The sequence below is a fragment of the Pagrus pagrus genome (assembly GCF_965226575.1).
Source record: "Pagrus pagrus genome assembly, chromosome: 18".
Classification (NCBI taxonomy): Eukaryota; Metazoa; Chordata; class Actinopteri; order Spariformes; family Sparidae; genus Pagrus; species Pagrus pagrus.
Window position 1 is genome coordinate 9522605 of NC_140202.1, and position 25590 is coordinate 9548194.

Here is a 25590-nt window from a genome sequence, read left to right on the forward strand (position 1 = left end):
TTCTCTTAATTGACTGAATTCCTGCACATTGTCACTCTCCCCACTGTGCTCAGATTATAAAAAATAAATAATGTGAGTGAGGGATCCGTCTTTTAAAGAGCATTTTACTTCACAAATAAAACGCATATGGAATTTTTATGCTTGTTTTTTTCTCTGGTGGGCCATATTGAACCTTGTGGCTGGCCAATTTTGGCCTGCAGGCCCCGCTTTGGGCAGTTTTGTTTTAAAGTGAGAGAGTTTTCTGCAGAGACTTGGAGTCATTGGGACCTGAGTCGACTCAAGTCACTGTTTTGATGACTTAAACCTTGACTCGAAAGAAAATAAACGACCTGAGACCAGGGGTGGCAAAGTTAAAGATCAATTTGAATGCTAGCACTTTTTTAAAAAATTAAATAGATATCGTTACAACATCATTTTCATTAAATTGTTTGGCCACAATAATCGTGTTGTTAAAATCTGATATCATGGCAGCCCTACTTTACACTCGACTTGGACTTGGAAGTTAAAGACTACACATTTGAGGCATCATGTCTCAAGTCACAACTTGAGACATGTTGCCTCAAATGACTTGTCAGTGTTCATTTTATGTTTATAGTTTAGTTTAGTTTTATTTATTTATTTTGTCTAGCTGTCAGTGTTTTGTTGTGTAAAAGTGATAGATTTTGTTGGATTGAGAATATATTAAGCTTTCATAAAGTTATTTTTGTCCTTATTTTATTACTTGACTTGCCCTAACTAAGGACTCGACTTGACTTGCCCAGGAAAAAGTGACTTGAGACTTGTTGGAGATCTGGACCAAATGACTTGAGTCACATGTCTGGTTTTGAGGAGGTTTGCAGCTTTATGTTTCTTTAAGCCTCATTCTGTTTGATGGTCCAACACAGAAGGCGGTGCTGCTGATGTCCTTCTAACAAACCTAAAGCTTGATATTTACACTTTGACTTCTACCCTTCAGCCTGCTGCTAGGATAACATTTTCTTCAGTGTTTGAAATCATAATTATAGGCTTCACCTAGAGTACACATTGTTGATTGCTGTGGGGTTACACAGACACAGACTTTCTCTGATGTTGAGTTAATGAAACTGTTGGATACACTAGGAACACATCGCTCACTGTAAAAACACATTTGCATTAATCATACTCTGTGCAACAACAAAGAGGGTGTGGCATCTCTATTACTCTTTTTCTCCTACACAATCACACACACCCACACACACAGAGAGAGAGAGAGAGAGAGAGAGAGAGAGAGAGAGAGAGAGAGAGAGACCACAGGCATTCTGGTTGGCTAGGATGGATTTTCTGCCTCCCTGCCTGACAGCACATATGTGTCTGTTTCTTTACCTATTCATAAGGTGTTAGGTTACAGGGCTCGTAGGGAGTGTATCCTGCAGACTGACAAGACGGGGCACGCAAAGTCTGTGTGTGTGATGACGTAGCAGCTGCTGGATCTGGTTTGGCAGGATTTCTGAGGGAAGGGCGAGAGAGCAGGGACACAGACACAGAGAGGAAAAGGAGCTGAAAAGTTGAAACTGGTTTTGTCTTCACTGTATTTTACTCTGCTGTCGTTGTATCTAAATCTTCTCCGGTTGGTGTGGACATACTGGGTTTTGGTGTTTGAGCCGGGTTTCAGCACGAGGTAAGTTTCCTTTTGTTTGGTTTTGGTGTATCACATGCTTAAAGTCAGGACAGTGAAGAAAACATAGAAGCCAGCTGTTTCATTTTAACAGCTGGCTGAGTTACAGTAGTTATTTACCCTAAAACAAGATGGAAACAAGTTGTTATTTATGACAACAAAGGGAAGAACCACCATCATTAAACCTGTGAAAAAACAATGGGAGAATGTTTCCTGTTTCTATGACTAAGACACAAACTTCAAGTGTGGAAGGATATTGAGCAATCAACACGAAGACACAGTTACAAAAAGAAAACTGTGATCTTTATATAAACTGTACATTCAACACATGAACAGAGGCCTCCTGGAATGCAGCCCTCTTTACAGTTAAACATTTCCACACACTCATGATACATCAAGATGGTATGCAGTTGGGTTTGTGGTGATTTCCTGAAACGAAAACAGTTTCCCGAACATCACAGTGTAGTATAGGATATCTAAAGTCTAATTTGCCACTTGACACAAACGACACATGCTATTGTCAACTGCACTGCATCATAATGCCTGATAATTGTTAATAAATACACAAAATTTAATTGTAGTTTGAAATGGTCAATGCCGCTAGATGGCACTTAATGGACCATGATGGTTAAGAAAAAGCCAATGTCAGAGGAAGCCCAATCGGCGCAAAACTTTAAAATTCTATTCATCATGATAGAGGCAGTGGCAATGGAGTTAATTCAGCGTTTCAAGTGTTAGCACTGAAAAGTCCTCGGAGCCGAGCCACTCCTGTTTTCTCAAATCTAAATATTTTACTCTTTCCTAAACAGTGCATGATCCTGCGCTGCTCCTGACACCGTACAGGCGTAAGGATGGTGGTCCCATATGAATTTTATTTCACTTTATGACCAGTAATGTGGTGGGTATAAAAAGAAAATAGGGCAGTTTATAACTTTAAGTACAATTACAGTGAGAAAAAATCTATTTTGCAGAAACCCTTTCCTTACATAACTTGTGTGTCCTTTTTTTTGTTAACATTTTCCACCCTTAACTCCAGGTTTGACAGCAGTAAATAGGAACATACTAGGCGATGAAATACTAAATTAGATACACACTGGTAAATAAAATAAAGGTACAATATGTAAGAATTTCAGTTAGCCTGAAAACCTCTTTTTCCCAGCGGTCCAAAGCTCCTGTGCTAGCCGTGTAAACAGCAACACTCACACATGCACGGCTAACTGAGCTGAAAAGCTAAGAGTAGTTACAGTCATGAATGTGGGCAGTCTGTGGTGGTACTTGGCGGCATCGGATGCATGATACATAATGTCCTGTAGGTGCTCCATGGGATTTAGATCAGGGAAACGAGAGGGCCAGTCAATGGTATCAATGCCTCCTTAATCCAGGAACTGTCTACACACTGTGACCACATGAGGCCGGGCATTGTCCTGCACCAGGAGGAACCCAGGGCCCACTGTCTCCAGTGTAAGGACTGACAATCGCTCTGAGGATTTCATCATGGTACCAAACAGAAGTCAGGGTACAGTTGGCTATGACATGGAGGTCTGTGCGACCCTCCAAGGATATACCTCCCCACACCCACTGCCAAACCGGTGATGCTGGATGATATTACAGGCGGCATATTGTTCACCATAGTGTCTCCAGACTCTTTCATGGCTGTCACATGTGCTCAGCGTGAACCTGCTCTCACCTGTGAAGTGAACAGGCCACCAATGGCAGACTTTCCAATTCTGGTGTTCTCTCGCGAATGTCAATCAAACTGCACGGTGCTGGGCTGTGAGCACAGGTCCCACTAGAGGACGTCGGGCCCTCATGCCACCCTCATGGAGTCTGATTCTGACAGTTCGGTCAGAAACATGCACACCAGTTGCCTGCTGGAGGTCATTTTGTAGGGCTCTGGCAGTGCTCCTTCTGTTCCTCCTCATACAAAGGAGCAGATACCAGTCCTGCTGCTGCTTTGATGCCCTTCTACAGCTCTGTCCAGCTCTTGCGACCATACGTGCCATCCCACATATGTGCCATCCCGGAAGGGGTTGGACTATCTGCGCAACCTGATTGGGCAGGTACCGCCTCATGCTACCAGTAGTGACAAGGACACTAGCAGAACACAAAACTAGAGAAGAATCAGCCAAGAAAAATAAGGAGAGAAAAAACATTCCATTATTGGGTGCTGTCTTGTTTTTGCCTCTCCATTGCACTTGTTGTCGCTTTCATTTTCACCAAAGCAGGTGAAATTGATCAATAGAGAACTGTGTGATTAGATTTTGTTTGCAAGGAGAAAGATATATTCGTTAAACACACACACACAACCAAGTATCTCTGTACCATAAACTCTCAAACCACACACATCTGCCAGGAGGTTTATGATTGAAGTTATATTTATAATGGACAAATGACAGGAGGCCGTTTCATTCATGGTCGTCTTTAGCTCTGCACATATGCTGGTGTCTCCACTGTGTTCATTCAGCATCAGCAGACAAGCACAAAGCAACAAAAGCAGCAGCAGTGATAACACACACACACATGCACACAGACAGCAGCTGTGTGGACAACGTGAACAGTGTCCAGGATGGAACATAACAATAAGTAAAGACCTGACAAAAGACACACAAAAATGTAGCTTCAGGTTTAGCTTCACATTAGGGAGGAATTAAAGGTGCAATATGTACAAGCGGTAAAGGTAACATCTACTTTTATTAGCAACTTCAATACAACACGTGCGGCCCCTTTGTCCAAATGCAGAAGGGTACATTTGTTACGCTCAGCAGGTGGAGGTTGTAGGACCCAGAAGCGGACACCAGAAACAGAGGATTGATTAGAAGGTGTTTTTATTAAACACAAGTGAGAAGCTGGCAGTTGAGGAGGGCTGAGGAGCAGACTGGAGGCTCCGCCAGGGAGACACAGTCCAAACATTGTAAACATCATCATTAACTTAGAATAGATTAAGGTTATGTGTACATATTTAAGAGTCATTAACAATAAAGGCATTTGTCATGGGACACCAGTGTCAGTTACTTTATGTGTAAAAATAAATCAATAACACATATTACTTGTTACCTTCTTTTTAAAGTAACATATTACATTACAATATTACCGTCTGCATAGAGTAATAAATTACTTATAACACTACTTTTTAGTTACTTTCCAAAAAATTTATTGTATGGAATATATTCATTCATTCATTCACTCAACCTTTATTTAAATCTCGAAAAATCTTTGTCTGCAAGCCCTTATTTTCAATTGTGTCGAAAGCACAAATGAAAAACAGAATAGGCGCAAAAATGTGAAAACAAACCAGAGCAAATAAACAGAATGGCTACATGAAAATGATAACAGATAAGAAGCAACAGGTGAAACAGGTTTCAAGGCTTTAAAAAAAAACAGAAAGCAATGGCTGTCACGTCTTTCTGTGAAAGGTTCCCACCCAACTTTATGAAAGTTTCTTATTATTATTTAATTGCTCTATATAGATTATTTGTAACTAAAAAGTAGTGTAATAATTAATGTATTACTCTATGCAGACAGTAATATTGTAACATAATATATTACTTTAAAATGAAGGTAACTAGTAATATGTAATATATTGTATTTTGAAAATAACTTGCCCAACACTGGTTGTAACACTGCCTACTGATAATAAAGCACATTGTTTGTTAGCGAGTTCACCCTTTCTTAGTATCATGTCCACACTTTACTATTTTGCATTGGCAACAGAGGTTTTTGCATGAAATGTAAAGCTTCAAGGTTTAAGGTAGAAGAAGAGCAGTGGAATAATTGCTTTTGTTACTTGAAAGCTGTAGATGTTTGTTGGAAATGTCGTCTTTACATACAGGCTGTCATCTGAAGAAACGACGTCTAACTGAAAAATAGTTGGAGATGGTGCCATCTTGCTGAGATTTAGATGAGAAGATTGATGAAGTTGGGGTTCACTGAAAAATGTCCTTATTTTTGAAAGGAAAGCATCATTTTCTTCGATTAAAAGAACAATAAATTGATCAGAAATACAGTCTAGACATCACTAATGTGGCAAATGACTATTCCAGCTGGAAATGGCTGGACATGTTTTATGGAATATCTACACAGATGTACAAAGGACCGTTTTCAACAACCATCAGTTCTGTGGCACAATGGCACATTGTGTCAGCTAACTGATCATTAGACAACCCTTGTGCAATTATGTCAGCACAGCTGTAAACTGTTGTGCTGATTAAAGAAGCAATCAAGCTGGCCTTCCCCTGGCTAGTTGACTATCTGGAGCATCAGCATTAATGGGTTTGATTTTAATCTCAAACTGGCCAAAAAAAACAAACAAATAATAATAATAAACAACTTCCATGTGAGAAATTGCCAAGAAACTAAAGGTCTCATACAAAAGTGTACTATTGCTTCAAAGAACGGTGCAAACTGGCTCCAGCCAGAATAGAAAGAGAAGTGGGAGGCCCCAGTGGACAGCTGAGCAAGTACATAAGAGTCCCTAGTCTGAGAAACACACAACTCACAGGTCGCCATCGTGCAGCTTCAATAAATGGTACCATTAAAACACCAATCTCAACATTAACAGTGAAGACTCCAGGATGCTGGCCTTCTATGCAGAGTGGCAAAGAAAAAGACATGCCTGATATTGGAAAAAATAAAACGACTTAGGAAGACTGGACAGAAGTGTCATGTAGGGAGAAATCTAAGTTTGAGGTGTTTGGGTCACACACAGTATTTTCCAAATATTAAATGTGAAACTACTTCTTTAAAACGGAGGGGTTACTTGTTTGTTTGTGTGTTTATAAAGTGTTATATGGCACTATCTACATATTGATTCATCCGTCAGCCTGCAACCAGCTAACAAAGAAATTAATTTTCCAAACAAGGTCTCCACCTTCCTCTCCAGGCAAATCTGCAATTTGCAAACTATTTCACACAAGCCCATGCAGGTTCGATGTCAGTCACCAGTTTCGGTTGAAGTTACCTGCATCTGTTGGCTTGGACGAGATCCCATTCAATAATAAAAAGGATTTCACAAGTAATTCAGCTGTGATCTGTTTTTATCTTGTCACTAGGATGTGGAAAGATAACCTTCTTTTCTGTCTTCCTCTCTTTCAGGGGGTGCGCTTGTTTTTTCCACCCAGGCCAGTGCAGCAGCAGGGATGAACTGGTCGGGACTAGAGAGTCTGTTGAGCGGAGTCAATAAATACTCCACAGCGTTCGGGAGGATCTGGCTGTCCATGGTGTTTGTGTTCCGCGTGCTGGTGTTTGTGGTGGCAGCGCAGAGAGTTTGGGGCGATGAGAGCAAAGACTTTGTGTGTAACACTCGACAGGTAAGACGGAGGAACGACACTGGTTGGTCTATGCTAACACTGTGGAGCGATTACTCTCTCATGAGGAGGTACCATATTAACACACTGCCAGTCTAACAAGGACTGTTGATCCCAAAATCAAAGATACATTTGTTCCCCTTACCTGGTATGCTCCTTAACTATCTCAATTTTTTTTCAAGAGTTTTGGAGATGAAAACCTGAGTTAGGGACTTGGGTTGTAAACTGAACTGGGTTGCATTATGGGAACTGTAGGTGTTTTTTGGATCCTATACAAGAGTTTTCAAAGTAAGGATATCTCAGGCTCTGTTGCATCAATTTTTCCGTTGTCTCTTGTGAGTCCCCCGACTTTCTGTGTGTGACACCAAATCTCTGGAGTAGATCTTAAAGAGCTATAGGCTCAGTGCAGGCAGACTTTTTAAAGAAATGTGCTGACTTCTTAGGACTTTAACACATTTGTAAGCTTTCCCGTGAGACTTCGGATACTCTAAATCACCTCTGTCTGTTTGTTGAATTACTCTGTTAGGTCATTTATAGAATAGAAGGCAATTGGTAAGCAATCAGTACCACCTATCAAAGTGTGATCTAAATAGAAAGCAACTGCAAAATGCTGACTTTAGTTTTATCTGCAGGGAAATGTGTTGAAAAGTATTATGCCTATCCGCTGAAAAAGGCTGCAAGTTCAGATGCATTGTAGCTTTTAACCATGGAGGCATTATAGCCTTCATCAGCCCCTGGCAGCACTAGTGCTATTGTTTTGTATTTATCATTTCATGACAGTTGCATTAGCTTTGGTACAAAATAAAAGTATTGCCTCTTCATTTCCTCTTTGTTTCTTGGGTATTATCTCTGGTACAAATGTGACAACCTATACTATCACTCATTTTATCTGAGAGATCCTGGTCATAAAAGAAAAAGCAATTGCAATAACCTGTTTAAAAAGAATCTCTCTCTCTGTTTCCAGCCGGGCTGCACCAACATCTGCTATGACCACATCTTCCCGATCTCCCACATCCGTCTGTGGGCGCTGCAGCTGATTTTTGTCACCTGCCCTTCGCTGATGGTGATGGCTCACGTCAGATACCGCGAAGGAAAGGACGCCAAGTACGTTGCGCTGCACCAAGGCTCTCACCTGTATGCCAACCCCGGCAAGAAGAGAGGGGGGCTGTGGTGGACCTATCTGCTGAGTTTGGTCTTCAAAGCCGGATTCGACACATCGTTTCTGTACATTCTGTACCGGATATACCACGGATACGACTTGCCCAAGTAATGCTCGAATCATTACCATGGAAAAATACAATCTGATTATCTACTGGACTTCTATTCTCTTCTGTTCTGCCTTTAATCCTCTCTACTCTTTACTTCTAGATTATCCAAGTGCTCCCTGGAGCCCTGCCCCAACACCGTTGATTGCTTCATCAGTCGTCCAACAGAGAAAAAGATCTTCATGCTGTTCATGGTTGTATCCAGCGCGCTTTGCATCTTCATGTGTATCTTGGAGATGATTTATCTCATTGGCAAGCGCATCGCCAAACTGGTGAGCGTCCGCCATGAAAACGAGAGGCTCGTGTTCGCTGATCAGCACGAGCTCACCAACATGGCCCCACCCAGGTCCCAGTATCGTAAGACTGACCCGACGCTTGGAGACAGCCAGATGAGTTTAAACAAGAGGGAGAAGGTCAAAGAATTTAGCATAAGTACGACCTTGTAGGACTCAGAGGTCACTAAATGCAGGTTGTTACGAATGGGTGGCCACACAACAGGAACACAAGTTACCTGATTAAAATGATCGAACCAAAGGAATGATGAAAGGAGCGATACCGTGTATCGTGATCCTGTGACACACCTGAACATGAAGCTTTCATGACTCTCTGTTGGAGGAATCTCCAGCACTGGCCAGCTGTATGTTGTAGAGCACTGTTAAAGAGGAGGACGACTATATTTTTACTGTGTTTTGTAGCTTTACTATAAGTCTGATCACGTTATGGCCGACTATCCAAGGAGAAACGTTCAGGAGCTGGTGGGACGGCACAAATGGAGTCCGATGTTGTGTGTGACGGCACTGTACAGAGATAATTGATCATGAATCAACAACAATAAGCCATGTTAATTAAATGCAACACCTTTCTGTACATAATGTAAATTGTCTTCAACACTCTTAATAGCTTTATTAATCGTGTGATTGAGAAACAGATGGACAGCTGCCCCACAGGACATGTTGAGTTTTCCATCAATGTTTAACTCTTCATCATTGAGCTGATCAAACAGGATCTTCTACATCTTCTTCCATAGCTTCTTATTTCCTGCTAAAGGGGCTCAGTAGACCATATTTACGCAGTTTCCCTCTGACACTCCACTCAGGGTGGGAAGCTCAAATGTAAGAGCCTACTGCTGTGTTCCAGGTTGCAAGGTTGCAAACATATTTAATGAATCCCATTAGCTTCTGTTGGACAACAGCTAACATGAGCATTCAACCACTTCCTAGCTAATGTATTTAATAGTGTTATCCAATACAATAGTAAAGATGTAAATTAAGACTAAAATATCATTGCACATCTTGGACACATTAATTTAAGCCTGGAAATGAAACACACTGGATGTAAAGGTAGCAGTTGAAGGCTAATGTTAGCAAATTAATTATGGCACAATTTCCTCACCAGATTTTCACTATCCATTATCTTTTCAGTTTTGTAGTTTCTCTACAGTTATATGACTTGCAACCTGAAACATAGCAACATTACACTATCCCCACATTCAAGCACCCCACCCCAAGCTTGACGTCAGAGGAAAATGGACACTGCGTGACTACGGATTATTATCAGGACTCAACATTTGCATTGAGACTCAAAGTTATGGTGTTTTTATTGTATGTATGATGAGTAAAGAGAGCGAACTTGAAGCTGTTGTCTTGCTGTACAGGCTGGATTTAATCCAGAGACACGGGGTAGACTACTTATGCTTCAATAGTTTTTTAAAAAACTTGTTTTTATTGACCCTTATAGTGCTATATTTAATTGCTTGTCAAATAAAAAATGCTGATCAAACTGTCTGTTATTTCTAGAAAGGAATTTTCCATTAGTTTTTACTCACAAACAGGGTTTGCAAATAGAGAGTAATATCAGGGACAGTGTTTAATAGAGAAATTGAAAGCTAAATCTTATATGTCATAGATATTTCTACTCTACACTATTTTCCTTACTAAACAGAAAAATACAATCACACAGCTTCTGATATTTTTAATTGCACTGGTTGACTCATCTTAAAACACACTTTATACCAACTTGACATAACTGAACTAAAACCTAGCAAAACAGTATCTCCTTGTTTAGACTCCTGTCAGCTGGTAAAGCCAAGTAACACACTGAGCTACTTGTTAATGGCAGCTAGCATGGCAGCTAGTTGCTACAATCAAAGATAGTTACAGCAAAGAGGAGCTACCATCGAAATGCAGGCCATTTCTTGCAAATTACACCTTTAAAGGTGCATTATGTGGTTTTGGGGTAGACATTTTAATCAGAAAGAGAAAGATCTTCCTAAACAAACTAAATAAACAAACTCTGAACAGCTTGTTTACTCAGTTATGAGTGTTGTATTATTAGCATTTAAATAATAATAATAATAATACTGTAAATATTAAAATTCTAAGTTTAAATTTCTCCTCCAAAACTACATAGTGCCCCTTTAATAATACCCTGGAAATTATACTCAAATCATCACAGCAGAACGTATTTTACATGGCAGAAAAAAGTACAGGTGTTATCACAAACCTTAACAATGACAGTGAGCTAGCGTGCATAAACAAGGACCCTTATATTGAGGCAGCTAAATGGAATTCAGCCGCCATTAATTATTTTACATAATTATTTACACATACACGCTTATAAAAGGTCTGCTTAAGTACTTGCTCATTATCCAAATCTAACTAAATTCAGTTCCTGTCAGTCATCACTAGATGGCGGCATGCTCCAGGTTAAATAAAGTAAATACACCAATATATGGACATTTGGGGGGAATTTGTCTACAGGTTTTAAATTTTGCAATGGACTCATGAACACATATAATGGTATTGGGTAAACCAAGAAGCCTTGAAAGCTCCATCAAGGTAAAAAAAAAAAATGTTTTAAAAAATCGTGTGCCAGTGGTGTTCATTAAGGGCTCCGAACAGAGCTGCTCATACTGACCTCGCAGGTACCCCTGCCATATGGACAAGTACCTACACAGATGCCTTCTACTTCCTCTTGAAAGCTACTAAACCACTTAATATGCCATGTTACTCATTACCAGGACTTGACTACTAAGATAAATCAGGTTCCGTGTCGTCTTATGAAAATATTTTTTTAGAAACCGACGTCTTTATAAAGTCACTTCTTTTCTGTTTAATGGATCAGTGCTGCTTCCTTCCGAGCCCTGGGTCAGTTTTAGCGTGGTGCCGGTCCATCAGCCGGCAGGAAGCAGCTGGATTCACCCTCATACGGAAAACAAATTTTACGACGAGGATGGGATTCGAACCCACGCGTGCAGAGCACAATGGATTAGCAGTCCATCGCCTTAACCACTCGGCCACCTCGTCTACAATGCTACTACGTTAGCCTGCAAAATGTCGACTCACAATAAGTGTTTTATTAACATGTAGTAACGTGTATATTAGGTGTTAGCATTAGCATGACACGTTATAGGCCTATAAGTCGAAGAGCAACAGTGTGCAGAGTCACATAGCTACTGTGTACACTTCTGTCCACAGCAGGGAGCCAGAGACCAGCAAAGACAATTAGGTATTTTAACCATCTAATTACGTAACTATTTAAGTGGGCCCTATCTTTGTTGATTAACATGTCAAACATGATGCCGTAATTAGTTTTTCAAGTTATGTAATAAGATCTAATATCCTCCTACCCTGCAAGAGACCTGCCTCAGGTTTCATGTTTCATGATGCATCATTTGTGCAGTGAAATGCAACATGGCATACTCCTGGTGTTGTGCTTGAAGATTAGTGTGAAAGAAAGATTTAAAGGTATCATATGCAAATTTTAATCAGGGGGAGAAAGATCTTTTTGACTGATGTTTTATGCCTAAACAAATTGAATAAACAAACTCTTTGTTTTCATGACTGAGCAAACAAACTGACCCTAAACGACACCACAAGTTCATTCTGTCACTTTATTTATGTTTCATGGACCCTGCCACCTTTCTAGCTTCGAACAGTGTTCTGGGAACTTATTTTCCTCCTTGTTTATTCAGTTATGGATAAATACATGTTTCTAAGTTTGTATTATTACCTCAATAATATTGCAAATATCAACATTTTGTGTAAATTTCTTCTCCAAAGCTAGATAGTGCACATCCCTTTGATATATCTAAAAGGCAAAAATTCTAATTTTAAAAAACAGATAAATATCTGTAGTCATTCAAACTAAATATATGTGCAACACGTGCAGGTGTGACCTTCTTATATTATATATTGTTCCTTTTGCCGCCGTGCCAAATGTAATTTCTCCAACAGGGGATCAAAGATACATCAGGAGCCGGATGAATCAACTATGACTGAGGCGCATCCAACAACATTAAAGTTTTCAAGCTGACTAAAATGTGCCTTTTATTTAATCTAAATCATGGTTGAGTTTAATCACTCATCTAAGAAAGTATGTGCTGTCCCAATTATGATTGTTTTGTGTATGCATGATGTGACAGCTGCCCCAGCCTCCTCCTGACACCTACAGTTAATAACTAATCTGACCCTGCTATCTTATCAGTGTGTTTTGAGGTGTGAATCACATGGCAAAACACAGACAGAGGGGATCAAACATTTATTTACCCTTATTAAAAGTTACAATAAAACCATTAACATCTTCAAACAATAGCAAAATAAAGAGAACCAAAAGTATTGGCCAAAACATATTTACAGAGACAGTTTGCAGATAAAAAGCTCACATTTTATACACAATCCCAACCCCTGCGTCATAAACTCTGAAATGTGAACACTGCAATACTCAAGAAGCTCGAATGTGGTTTTAGCCAGAAAAAGAATCAAAATGCACAAAGAAAGACATAGCTCTTTTTCCACCTCCCCTCCTCGATTTTCACTTTTCTATACATGATAAAATACTTGAAATTTGGGGGTAAAACATAGGAATGTAGAATTCTAAAAATTAATAAGATCATTTGAAAGGTTTGTGTCCATATAACAGTCATTTCGAAGTGAAGGAGATGGTCTGCACCGCTCCGCCACGGCGACAACTTTTAGATCCCAAAAAAGATGAGAAAGAAAAATAAAATGCTATAGGGCTGCCACGCTGTTAAAAAGGATGCTTCTCCATGAACTGGGAAAATAAGTCAGTATTCCTGATTCGCTCCACATCCAATCCATTACCTTCGCCACACGCCAGTCTCTGTGTACCATGAGGGGGTGACACAAGCCGACACTTTCGTCACGAGAGGGCCTGGTGAGATTCCGTCTGTCGAAGAACTAATAAAAGGCAGTGAACTGGTGGTTGAATCAGCAAACGTGATATATCCTTTGTCTTCTTTTGTAGTTTTGTTTATAACTTTAAGAACGTGGCACAAGTCTCTCATATATATATTTATATACTTTAATCTTGGAAAATCAGTTCAGGTGCCATGGTGGGGGGCAGTCACTCTGCCTTGGCCTCGCCCTCGGAGGCTGCGGGTGTCGTGTCCTCGGCGGGGGCAGGGGCAGGGGCGGCCTCCTCGGCGAGGGCAGCCTCTGTGGGTGGGGCCTCCTCCGCTGCCGCGGCCTCTCCCTCGGGTGCAGGAGCAGCATCCGCGACAGCCTCGCCCTCTTTGGCCTCGGCGGCCGGCGTCTCCTCTTTGGTTTCGTTGGCCGCATGGCCGTTCTCCTCGGGCTTGTCCTCGGTCGTCGGGGAGGTGACCTCCTCCTTGCCCTCCTCGCTGCCCTTCTTGGTCTTTTTCAGGGAGATGCCCTTGAACTTGAATGAGTTCTTCAGGGAGAACTTCTTCTTCTTCTTGCCATCCTTGGCGGCCTCGCCCTCCACCTTAACGGCCTCGCCCTCGGCTGCAGGAGCGGGCTCGATGGCGTCCCCGGTGCTGGCTTCGCCTTCCTTAGCCGGTTCGGCGGTTCCGTTCCCGTCTGCGGCAGCCACTTCCCCGTCGGGCTTGGCCGACACGTCGCCGTTGGTTTTGACGTGGCCGTTCTCCTGCAGAGAAGAGGAATCAGGGATTTTAATAATGGAACTGGGTCAAAATACACACACTACTTCTGGAAAACACAGAATCACTCAGATGTACAGATGGATCAACTGTGGACTCATATTCCAAATAAATCTGGGGAGATCTGGCATATGACAGATTAGCATTAGCCCATTTACTCCAGCAGTTAATCCATGTTATACCTGAGGAAAGCTGCTTGCCCTGCCAGTGGTTCAGAGGGGGAGGGTTCAACATCTGTTTGCATGACTCTGACCGGACACAAGGGGGCAGTAGAGCTGCATGTAACCGTCAACACAGCCTGCGAGCTGGGGAACAAAGGAATCCCCACGAACCCATCCAGAGCTGCAGCTCATCTACCACTGCTCCCAGTGCAGACACACACCACGTCTGTACTTTAACGATTCTACATCACTTATAGTAGATGTGATGAGTTTTATGTGCATAAGTCGGTCAGCTGCAATGAGTTGATCATGTATAAAGTGGCACCTCAAGTCACTCGTTTAACTACCAACAATCACCAATTAACCATCACATGTAGGCATCAAGGAAAACGTTTTATACCCACAAACTTCTCTAAACTAGGAGCTGATGAAAGCACGCAGGGTCAGGGCACAGTTAAAGCCTGTCCGCGCCTCGGCTGCAGCTCCGCCTGCGCCTCCAACAGCACAATCACTAGCGCCGTCCGCCTCGCATCTTTTGTTCGACGCGAGACCGACTTAATCCCCCCCGACTACAGCCAACTCATGACAGAAAACAGGCTTCAAATACACATTTAGACCACAATCTGCCCTTCGTGTGCAAAAATGTGCGTCTGAATCGCCCCCGTGGGCGCAGCAGACGAGTTAACAAAAGGCAGCAGGCTGGTGCGCGCTGAGCGGGGACGAGCGTGGCCACTCGACGGCTGCGCTGCTGGAGGTTCCCCCCTGATTTTGGACTGCCCATCTTAGCTGTATTTAAACTTATTCAGTCTGCAGCCGTGTGGGGAAACAGGGGGATGGATGTGATCTGAGTGCGGAGTGTGAGAGAGCGACAGCCCGGCTCCCATCGCCCTGGCACCCATGTTGCCAGTGGGCGTTGGGTGCCATGTGGCTCCCCGCTGCTGCTGCTGCCCATCTCGGGCCCGTTTCACTCACCTGGCCGTTGGCTTTGGCAGCAGCTGGGTCGGCGGCGGCGGCGGCTTTCCCATCAACAGCTACTCCACCCTTGGACAACTGAGCTCCCATTTTTTTTTTTTTCCCTTTAAGTGATGTGGACCAAAAAAAAAAGAAAAATCGAAAAAGAAAAACCTCGAGGAGTTTTATGGAGATTTAAAAGTCCAGCTCTGGGATGGTGAGGTCTCGCCCAAAAAGAGGGGAAAAAGTCCGACCGGATCTCCTGCTTCCTTACTAGGTCTGGAAAACGTCAAGATCCCCCTTCTGTGAGTGTGGACCCCACGGCGGCTGAGCTCAAACTAAAGGATGTCGGTGATAAGCCTGTGAGTATTTCAACCGCGCCTCAAAATCGACCAGGCCCCTCCCATGGGCGTGGCCGGCGGCCTTTGTCCAATGTGCAGCCGGCAGGGGCGGGCCTCCTTCAGCCCACTGTCACTGCAACAGTGTGCTCCTCAACTGGGTGATCGCACTTTTCCACTGTTTCGAGATGCCTCGAAGATTTGGGCATTTAAAACTTGTCTCATAAAGACACTTAACAGTTGTTTCAAGAAAATTGGGCTCTGTAGGACTCTGTGATCGTAGAGAAGTTCAGTTAAAGTGATTTCATGATGGTCAAACAACACTATACATATTATAAGTTATGTTGTCAACTTAGGACAAGACCCTCAAAGTGTTTTGTCATCTTTTGGGTGACTGCACAAAGGAAATAAAAGTATTTCTGCAACAAAAAATGTTTTACATCATCAGATCTGAAGGAGCTATTTAAAGGTGCACTGTGTAGTTTTGGGGAAGACATTTTAAGGATCCTCGTTGACTGAATTTTAAACTAAATGAACAAACTGTCTTTGTTTTCATCACTGAGTAAACAAACTGACCTCAAACGACAGCACAATTTCAGTGTTGAGTTTGTGAGCGAGTTTGTATTATTACCTCATTGATATTGTAAATATTCAGATTCTAAGTTTGAATTTCTTCTCCAAAAGTACACAGTGCCCCTTTAAAATGAGCCAGTACTAGAATGAAGCATCAGTTTTGAGGTTGTGCTGCTCAGAGCTCAAAGATACACCTAAGAAAGTCGGATGACGTACACTCTCTAGCTGGAAAAGGCTGGGAACCAGTGCAGCAGACTCATGATTTCCAGACTTCTGTCACCGTTTCACTCTCTCAAAAACACTTCTTATCAACTTTCACATCGTCATAATGGTTTGAATGGCTTCCTTCAGCAAATATCCTCAGATGATCTTCATGATCTGATTTTTCTGCGCTAAAAACACTTAAAAAAAGAGACGAGGAATCGTTTATGGCCTCTGACTGATTTTGAGCGACGGGCCCGGCTTTCAAAGAGTAAACTTGTTACATAACGCTCAACCAGCTCTGCACTCGGTGTGGACCTTGCGATGGCACTGGGGCTGCTTTGTCACTGACACAGACAGGGAGACAGTGAATCGGCCTGTCAGCCAGTAATGAGGTCTCTTGGCCAGATGAGCGAATCCCACGATTGAAGCGATGACACTGCATTTTTTTTTTTTTTTTGTATTTGAGAGTCCAAAGCTGATGGGTCAGGGGTCATGTGTTTTAAGCAGAGTTATGAGAGCCAGTGGATGGCTTCCAGGCATGGGACAGGATCGCACATGCATTTATATATGCCAGCTGCCTCATTTTCAAGCCGTTACTCTCGATTCTGGCAACCTTAACCAAATTATCCCTTCTTCCCGAACAACAAGGCCCTCATTTATCCCGCAGATGAACCCATGTTAACAAAACGGCACTCTGTCTGCTTGTCATCTTTATATGACTTCATTAAGCACAATTTATGATTTCCTCTGATTAAAGTGTTCTTCAGAGGCATCTCTCTACGGCTCCATACATCCGTCATTGTTTCCATCAATCCAGTGGCACACAGATCGACCCCCTCCGCACATGCACACACTCACACAAACATGTCACAGCCGTGGTATGCTAGGCATGCATACGCCACCCAGAGAATGATCTCCATCCATTCAGTGGGCTGAGCTTCCCACAGTGGAGTACACCCTCAGGGGCTCAAAATGTGCAACCCCAACCCCTTCTCATCAACCACCAATGCTCCATACATTCTCACAAACTGAGTCAAGACAGAGAACAACATGTTTGAAAGACGTCTATAGTCCCCACCTCGGCGTCCCAGTGCGTGCACAGCTCGGTCACAGCTGTGGGGTTCCTTGTCGCTCTCTGATGTGGGCCGTCTGAATGGGGCTGTAGTTCTGATGAGGTCTATACATTGAAGTTGTCACATTTCAAAGAGATGTTTCCAGCTTGAGAGACGTTCTGGGCCGACTTCTCACCAGGTTAACCACAGATTTGTCACACATGTACAGTGGGGGAATGTGACAGTATTTTTTCTACATGACTGTACTTGAAGGGGCTCTATGTAACAATTTGTAGCAATTTGCACATATAAATCACTTGTTACTGGCCATATGTAGCAACAGTAGGTAACGTTTGCTGAGAATTGTAACTTTATGTTATCATAAACTTAACAACGGGCTTTCAGCTCAACAAGAGTTTCCACAGAGCCCCTTTAAGTACAAATTTGAGGTTCATGTGCTGTACTGCAGTATTTCCATTTTATGGTTTTACTTCCAGCCGCCGGGTTAAAATGTTGGCAGATAATGTTTTTGCAAACACCTGATGCATTCACATTTGTACGTATTGACGTTTCTTCACTTTACCAGTGATGAAACTACCAAACAGTGTGATAAGTAGTTGATATTTGACTAGCTACATGAAAATGCTATACATTTATCTGATATTATTTCTGTTGAGAAGTAAGTCCAGTTTTGAATGCAGAACTTTTACTCTTTGGCATTACAACCTTTACTTTGGTGAAGCACCTTAATACGTCTTCAACCACTGTTCTAGCCTATTAGAAACTGAGGTGATCTTACTTTGGTGTTTCTGACACCAAAGCATATTCAGAAATCTTCCTTCAACATATGAAGGAGAAACTGCAAAAGTCTGGTCTTTCACTACTTGGACAGAAAATACAGACTTTTTAAAAAAAATATGACCTAATATGATCACGATTTGTAAGTATCTTAATTAGTTGGCACCCACTTTACTTTGAAAATAGCAAAGCTTGATAAAAATGAATGCTAATAGGCCAATATTGTATTTGGCTTATCTCGAGCTCATATGGTCTGTGCAGCTCAGGGGAAGGCATTTTTGTCTTTTCAATTTGAGATTTTCAGTGCTGACAATATACAATATACATGATTGATAGCCTACCACTCGCATGTCTGTTTGCTTAACATGGTGCTAGAGCTAGCAGTTATCTTATGTTAGCATACAGGCTGGATTTCGATGTATTTAGACAGGGCCAGGTGTTTCTCAGTTCAGACGTTGTGCTTAGTTAAGTTAACTGGCTGCTAACTAGGCTTACTTAGCTTAGCCTAAACATGATTTTCTCATTCAGCCTTGATCAACAATGTGCATAATCACGCACAGACATAGCCTGCGCTAGTGCAGACAGAGCCTTTATTATTTCCATCCTCGCCAGCTCAGTGTTTAACATGCAATTCAGTGTGCACACACACTCGAAGTACACACAACATCACGATGACGAGGCCTGATTTCCTTGAGAAAAATGAGAAATGTGGCTGGAGGACTTCCTCTGGACTCGGCCTGCCTACTTATTTCTGTCACGTTTAACATGGTGCTTCTTCTCCTCTTCACACACTCTTTTCCCTCCTGGCTAGTCAATGCCCCTGTTTGTGTGGTTGCCCATTTTTCATGCCCTGACACAGGATGAGCCCTCAAATCCCGCTAAAAGCCTCCATTGTCTGTCTCTCTGCGAGCCAACTGATGAGCATCACAAGTAGAAAGAGAGGAGAAGAAGAGAGAGAGAGAGAGAGAGAGAGAGAGAGAGAGGAAACATGTCTTGGGGATTGGTTTTTCTTCAGGTAGTAGAAGAGTTCATGACGTTCACCTTGAGCACATTACTTTGGCATATCAGCATGATGAATATGTAATTTCCCAGGGTTGCTCAGCAATTCATGCATACACAATCACAAAAACAAGAGTGCAGGCCGTTTCCTGTGTGCTTCCTTGTGGTTTGTGAGACATTGATGATTACAAATTTGTTGCAGTTTTTCACAGCTAATGGCCCAGACCTCAATACCTAATGCAATGTCATCCTATGAGGTCAGAAAATAGGTTTTATAATAAGAAATAATGTGAGGAGTTAAGTTAGCAATAAGTGGATTATACTGCATGTAGTCACATTAGCGTCAAAACAAAAATATTTAGTTTTAATGTATCACAAATACAAATATAACATTGAATGATGCTAAAAAGTGACGTCTAAGCAAATAAAACCAAACATTTGCATCGCCGAGCACCTAATTACAAAGGAATCAGGTGCGGAGTCCTCTTCACTGCCATGAATAAGGGTGCGTTGACTTAAAAGAAAGCCCTTTGTGATGCTAATTAATTCGATCAACTGGCTTATTGACTGCAAAAAGGCCCTCACCAGCAGGCGACCACAAAGCTGAGCATGGTGGCCATCTTGACCAGGAGCTTGTGCAGATGTGTCTGTCTGTCGGGCTCTGGCAGTGGCTCTCGGAGGAGGAGGAGGAGGAGGAGGAAGGCATAGTAGCTGGATTGCTCAGCCAAGCTCGCATGTTTGACTCGCCTCATTGATAAAATTCACATCGCGGGGGAGCTTGGAAGCGCGACACAACCTCTAAAAATGGAGAGCAGTAATCGTGCTGATGTGCGCAGATGTACCGCACACACGCCCTTCTCCCACCTCTTTCTTTTTCCTTGCGCCTAAGGTGGCAGACATGACGCGACACACCCCTCCCGACATTTCTGCATGCGTGCAGACATGCCACAGAGCCGGTTGCCATGGCAACTACTGCTTCTATCGACATCTCCTGGTGCTGTTAACGATGGGGGGGGTCGTTTTGTGGGAACCCAGTCATGAAGACAGTGGAAGAGGATATGGCTTTGGCGTTTGTTTTTATTTGCCTTATCATCTCTGGCTTGTTTATTTGAGATGACTTTGACTCCCACAATTTATGCAGCTGAGACTCTCAACCTCCGTGTGACCACAGGGAAATGAAGCGCGGTTTCCTTTTAACCTTTACCCTGTCCACCTCCCCGTCAGACTTTGTTTCCCTTCTTCATCATGAATTCCATCTCCCTGTTTTATCAACTGTGCATCTTTTTCCCTCTCCTTGCGTTTATCTCTGGCATCAAGGCTATCACCCAGTGGAGCCTTGTTTCCATCTGTCGCAACACGCAGACCAGGTAAGACGGCAGAGAGAGATTAAACAGATGGAGAGGCAAGAATAAGGCGAGGGTGAGGGGTTTGGAAGCACATACTGTGTTGATGAGTGAAGCAGAGGGAGAGGGGCTGGGCAGAGGCAGTGTGTGTGTGTGTGTGCATGTATGTGTCAGACAGGAGCGTACAGTAGTAAGGCAGCTCATCCCCAACGGCACTGCGGCGTTACTAGGTCAGTGTGCCATCATCTCATTCATCATTATCACAGCCGGCTCTTCCTCCTGCACTCTCACTCTTCATCCCTCCCACGCTCTCTTGCAGTTGTTCTCTTCTTTTCCAACACACACGGCACAATGTGAGAGACGCAGAGCTTCAGAGACAGAACGGGGAGCCCGAACCCAAACAGACTCAGTGTTGGAGTGCAAGCTGAAGTTTAGGCCATTACAGTATAATGGATTGATACTGTGAACTAAAACTAATGCATTTATTAATGATTAATCAATCATTCAACATGCTTAAAAAATAACAAGTGTTACCTCACCAGGTTGTGAAAAAAGCTCTTTAGACCACATCCACAATTGGCCAGCTAATGTTTTGCCATGCTAGTGCTGTGAACCTAGCATCTGAGTGTCAGTGACACATAAATGTCTCAACAAGTTGTCTCTTCAATGGAATGCTCTTACATTTTTTTTTTTACAGACATCTATCTTTCCTAAAATAGATACAAAACACAAGTATGCAAAACAAATGGCATTCGCATCAGCTTCAACTTTACCCAGTGTTGGCGTGCTAACATTATAAACTAAGATGGTAAATATACCAGCTAAACTGCAGCATATTAGCATTGTCATCGCTAAACTTACATCTGGCTAGCCACAATAGCATGTGAAGGTTGTTTTTGTTACAATCCCCTCTACAATCAAGTTTAAATGATACGAAAAGGGTTAAATCGTTTTGTCACCATCATCATCAACTCCGCCCTCGTATCTCTACGCTAGCTAAATATAAAGACAAGAATATACAGCTAGCTTAGGGACATCCAAACTGAGGCTTGATTCAAGTGTAATAAAGTAGTGAAACTATAACCTTTATTTCTTATCAAAGAGTTATAAGTTGAACTGTGCACAACAGTATGGGCACCTGTCAATATCAAAAAGTGAGGGTGGCCATTATCCCCACCATTAATCAAATCCATGTCTCTCTTTTGGTCAAAAATCACAAAATGACAGACGCTCTGTGACAGACAGAAATCGATTAGCCCTCGTGAGTTCAGTATAATGATCTGGAAGCAGGAGCAGTGAGTCTGACACACTCCGCACCATTAAAGCGACCAATAGGCCATATTTCATGACAGCTTTGCATTCCTGCATATTGTAAACGGGCCTGGGTGATGTAAGACCCCCGCTGCTCAGTAATAGCTGGCAGCATAACTGTCGTTTGTTTGGTATACACACAGACGCGTATATACGACAACAAGCACTTGCGTGCAATCGCATGCAAATGTATTTACCCCTCGCCGCTGCCCTCTACAAACGCTAAGACTCATTAACTCAGTTCTGGGTTATCTGCTAGCTGGGGTGGGTTTTTTGGCCAGTCTATGAGATCATCACTCTCCCTGAGCTGAGCCCCAGTCCTTTTTTCCTCCCACTCCTCAAACCCCTCACCCCTCTCCTCCTCAACGATCTTTATTGTGATGCAGATTTGGGGATCAGTGGGGGATGGGAGCAGGGGTGTGTGGGGGATGGAGAGAGAGGAGGTTTGTGGCGAGGCTGTGGTTAGTGTTAAATTTGACCTGGCAGCCCTGCTGTGCCTCAGCGGGCGGTCCGGCATGGGCTTGGGGGAGGGGAGACCGAGAGAGAGAGAGAAAAGAAAGAGCTTCGAGGGTTATCCCACAGCCTGTGTACGAGACTCAGATATCAACATAGCAGCCTCATCTTGAAATAAAAGATGGCAGACACGCCCCTTGTATCTTCACTCGACAGTAATCCCATCCAGGAGTGGAACAGAGATGAATGGGATGTTCAATGGCGTTTTGTTCTGTCTAGACATAATGAGCTTAATGTCACCGAGGTCATGTTGTTGTTCCCTCTGTCATAGACTAATACCATGTCAAACTAACTGGAATATGAATAGCGATCATAATTTGCAAATGGGAATGCATTAATCTGTGTATTTATCTGTGGGGAATAAAGCCATTACTGAAACATCACTAATTTGCCCACACAGATCGTTCAGCCGCTGTGCTGTCTGAGGCTGGGTGGTAAGTTTTGGGCTTTCCTGCAAGTGTGTCAGGGTGTGTGTAATCACCATGTGCGTCTGCGTGTGTGTTCTTACAGTACGTCTGCAGCTTAACCTACGGCCACGCTCCGCCCAGCTGTCAGAGGAGTCAAACCTTAACCGAGCGCATGCCCTCCTATGACAACGCATCCCACCCCTCACACACTTTCACGCACACCAGAACGGAGGGCAGGGATGGTAGAAATCAAAGAAAGGCCCTGGCAAAAATAAATAAATAAATGTCTAGAGTTGATACCTGGCTTTAATGAGGCGTGCGTGGGATGGATTCATTGACTCTGCACCTGTTATAGCGCTGACAAAAAGACAGCGAGTTCACTCCTGTTCACTCGTCGTTGCCCATTTGATTATACCGAGTCACACTCTAAGTGCACAAGAACAAAAGTAGCGCACAGATTAGGGTTAGGGCACTGTTAAATGGTTTACACAGACATTTATTATAATAATAACCATGCTGTGATTTGTTGTTCCTATGTCTTGGCGCTCCTCCAAAGAGATCTGAGTTCAGGTTCAGTCACGGAGACACACAGCCAGTGACACATAACGAAAGTGGACGTTTGCCAAAAAAGATGTGGGTCCTTCAGCGGAGAGATGATCCACACAACTCAAGTGAACCTGTAAAAAAAAACAATTGTTGAGTTCACTCAGCTTTGGCGTGATTCATTATTTGGTTGTCATTTTGCTCCACTTTTCCATTTTATCCATCTGCCATTGCAGCTGGGTTGTCATGGAGCATCATCGCAGCGTGATGAGCTTGTTTGTGAGTGACCTATTTATAATCCACCCCCTCCATCTTTTGCCCCCAATTCTCTTTCTTGTCCTCCTCCAGTTTATCAAAACACGGTTACATAAAAACAGCTCCCTTTGAACCAGCCGGGTCGTCACCGTGGCATGAAAATCTTTTTGAGTTATTAAATAATTCAGCAGACGGGGTGAGGTGTTGAGTCTGGGTTATTTAGGTTTCACTCTCGAGATATTCTTGGCTCAAAAGTGGCAAGACGGAGACTTGTAACTTGTGTGTCGTGCGTTTATTTGAAATATTGAAAGTCACCAAGAAATGAAATCTTGAGCAGCTTCAATCTCCCAGAATGTGACTTATATCTGAGTGAAAGTCACACAGCTACTGTGCATTGTGACAGTAGCTCAAGGGGAGGAAGTTTCTGCCAGCTGCTACAACCAACAAGCTAACGGTCAAGTGCACTTTTATTGGTTGGGTTAGCTGGTCATCTCGGTCAGTTAATGTATAGCATAACATAACACTCCCATGTTCATGAAAAAATAGTATGTTTAACAAGAAGAGGAAAAATAGACACTTTAAAGGGGCTTTATTTCTAAACCGTACATTAGCTACTGTTGCTCTCTGTCAGTGGAGTGGATAGAGGAACTGAGTAAGCCTCTCCAGAGCGTGCATAAAGTCACATCCTGTGACCAGAGTCTTTCACAAAGAAATCCACAACATTAACCAACTTAAACAAATCATCCACAGGCTTGTATAGACAACTGGGAGAGACGGGGGAGGTCTCATTTTTCATGTCACATCACAATCCGCTCAGATACTTTATCTGAGTCTTTTTATGGGACTCAAAAATGGACTGTTGGTTCACCACTTTGGTTAAAATTGAAATATCTCAACTAATATTCAATGAATTGCCAAATTCAAAAACTTTTTTTTTGAATCTTTCTCTTACAGACATTTATCCTAACAATGACAATGGCTGCCGCTCCTGTAAATCACACCCAGCCTGCCAGCACTGACCTCTAGCCAGTCTCCACAACACATTCAGTAGCATTGTACTCTCCAACCCTCGTCTGCTCTCCCTTTTATCGGTGCTTAAACTGTCTACAACTGCCCGACCGTGTTTGCAGTGCAGCTCTGACCTCAACTCAACTGGTCTGCTGAGACAGCTAGCATTGATCTGCTAGCTTGAAAAAAGTTGCCCAGTTGAGCCTGCATTAACCTCCCACTAGCTTAGCTCCGGTTAGCAGTGATTGATTAGGGATTGATTGGTTGAAACAGTGCATAGGGAGGGAGGTGGAATGAGGTAAAGATGTGGGGATTGTGGGTAGTTATTTACGTCTGTGTCTCATTGGGAAATGAGCACAGTCAGGTTGGGCAAAGATTTACGGTTACTGCCCGTGTTATTCTCGTGTTAATTCACACCTTGTCAGAGCTTGAGATACGACCCTGATAGGAAGATACATTAAAAACAAAACGGGAGGGATTTATCTCCTGCTGACAGGTACAGTATGAAAGACACCTGCTTCACGGGGAAGAGAAAGCCATTTGTCGGTTCTGAAGGGAGACACTTCCTTTGTGTGACTTCCCCTGGGGGCTTACTAACAAGGTTATAATGGGTCAGTGATGAGCTGGGACTGGAGATCAATTGGAGAGCATTTAGGGGGCCCTCAGTGTCGGCCCACAGTGGAGCTCAGGCCATCAGGACGGACGGGGGGCAGCAGGCATGGTATTTGGGCCAAGGGCATCAGTTGGTGAAGGTCTCAGGAGGTTGTGTGCAATATGATCAGGTGCTGCTGGTGGATCTCCATCGCATCCTCAAATACCCAACATGTAAGCCGATCAGGGACCATTCAGGACAGTGTGGGAGATGATCTGCTTGAACTCAGTGACAATGGCTCGATATATATAGAAGCCCATGATTTGATGACATTTTCAGTTCTTTACTGATGTCATTGGAGGATTTAAGCCTATGGATGTGTAATATAAGCACATAACCTGTGTCACAGGAAGATGACCCG

The 25590-nt window shown here is 42.9% G+C and overlaps 2 protein-coding genes across 3 annotated transcripts; one reads left to right on the plus strand and one right to left on the minus strand.

Annotated features, from left to right (window-relative positions):
• Window positions 1–1497: 1497 nt before the first annotated feature.
• gjb9a (gap junction protein beta 9a) lies at window positions 1498–9980 on the plus strand. 2 transcript variants are annotated; one of them, XM_084381454.1, is made up of 4 exons: window positions 1498–1636; window positions 6725–6939; window positions 7901–8202; window positions 8305–9980. In XM_084381454.1, exons 2-4 carry the CDS (start codon window positions 6769–6771, stop codon window positions 8645–8647), a joined length of 816 nt encoding a protein of 271 aa, XP_084237580.1. In that variant the 5' UTR covers window positions 1498–1636; window positions 6725–6768; the 3' UTR covers window positions 8648–9980. The 2 variants fall into 2 exon arrangements, with proteins under 2 accessions (XP_084237580.1, XP_084237581.1); XM_084381455.1 differs by lacking the exon at window positions 1498–1636 and adding an exon at window positions 6193–6296.
• Window positions 9981–12725: 2745 nt separating this feature from the next.
• marcksl1a (MARCKS-like 1a) lies at window positions 12726–15582 on the minus strand. The gene is made up of 2 exons (XM_084381348.1): window positions 15255–15582; window positions 12726–14108 (listed from the first exon to the last, which is right to left on the minus strand). Exons 1-2 carry the CDS (start codon window positions 15342–15344, stop codon window positions 13566–13568), a joined length of 633 nt encoding a protein of 210 aa, XP_084237474.1. The 5' UTR covers window positions 15345–15582; the 3' UTR covers window positions 12726–13565.
• Between the last annotated feature and the right edge of the window lie 10008 nt (window positions 15583–25590).

Coding starts and splice junctions, on each gene's coding strand:
- gjb9a (XM_084381454.1), top strand. CDS start 6,769: ATGAACTGGTCGGGACTAGAGAGTCTGTTGAGCGGAGTCAATAAATAC. Junction 6,940..7,900: donor TTGTGTGTAACACTCGACAG/GTAAGACGGAGG, acceptor CTCTGTTTCCAG/CCGGGCTGCACCAACATCTG. Junction 8,203..8,304: donor CACGGATACGACTTGCCCAA/GTAATGCTCGAA, acceptor CTTTACTTCTAG/ATTATCCAAGTGCTCCCTGG.
- marcksl1a (XM_084381348.1), bottom strand. CDS start 15,344: ATGGGAGCTCAGTTGTCCAAGGGTGGAGTAGCTGTTGATGGGAAAGCC. Junction 14,109..15,254: donor CTGCCAAAGCCAACGGCCAG/GTGAGTGAAACG, acceptor TCTTCTCTGCAG/GAGAACGGCCACGTCAAAAC.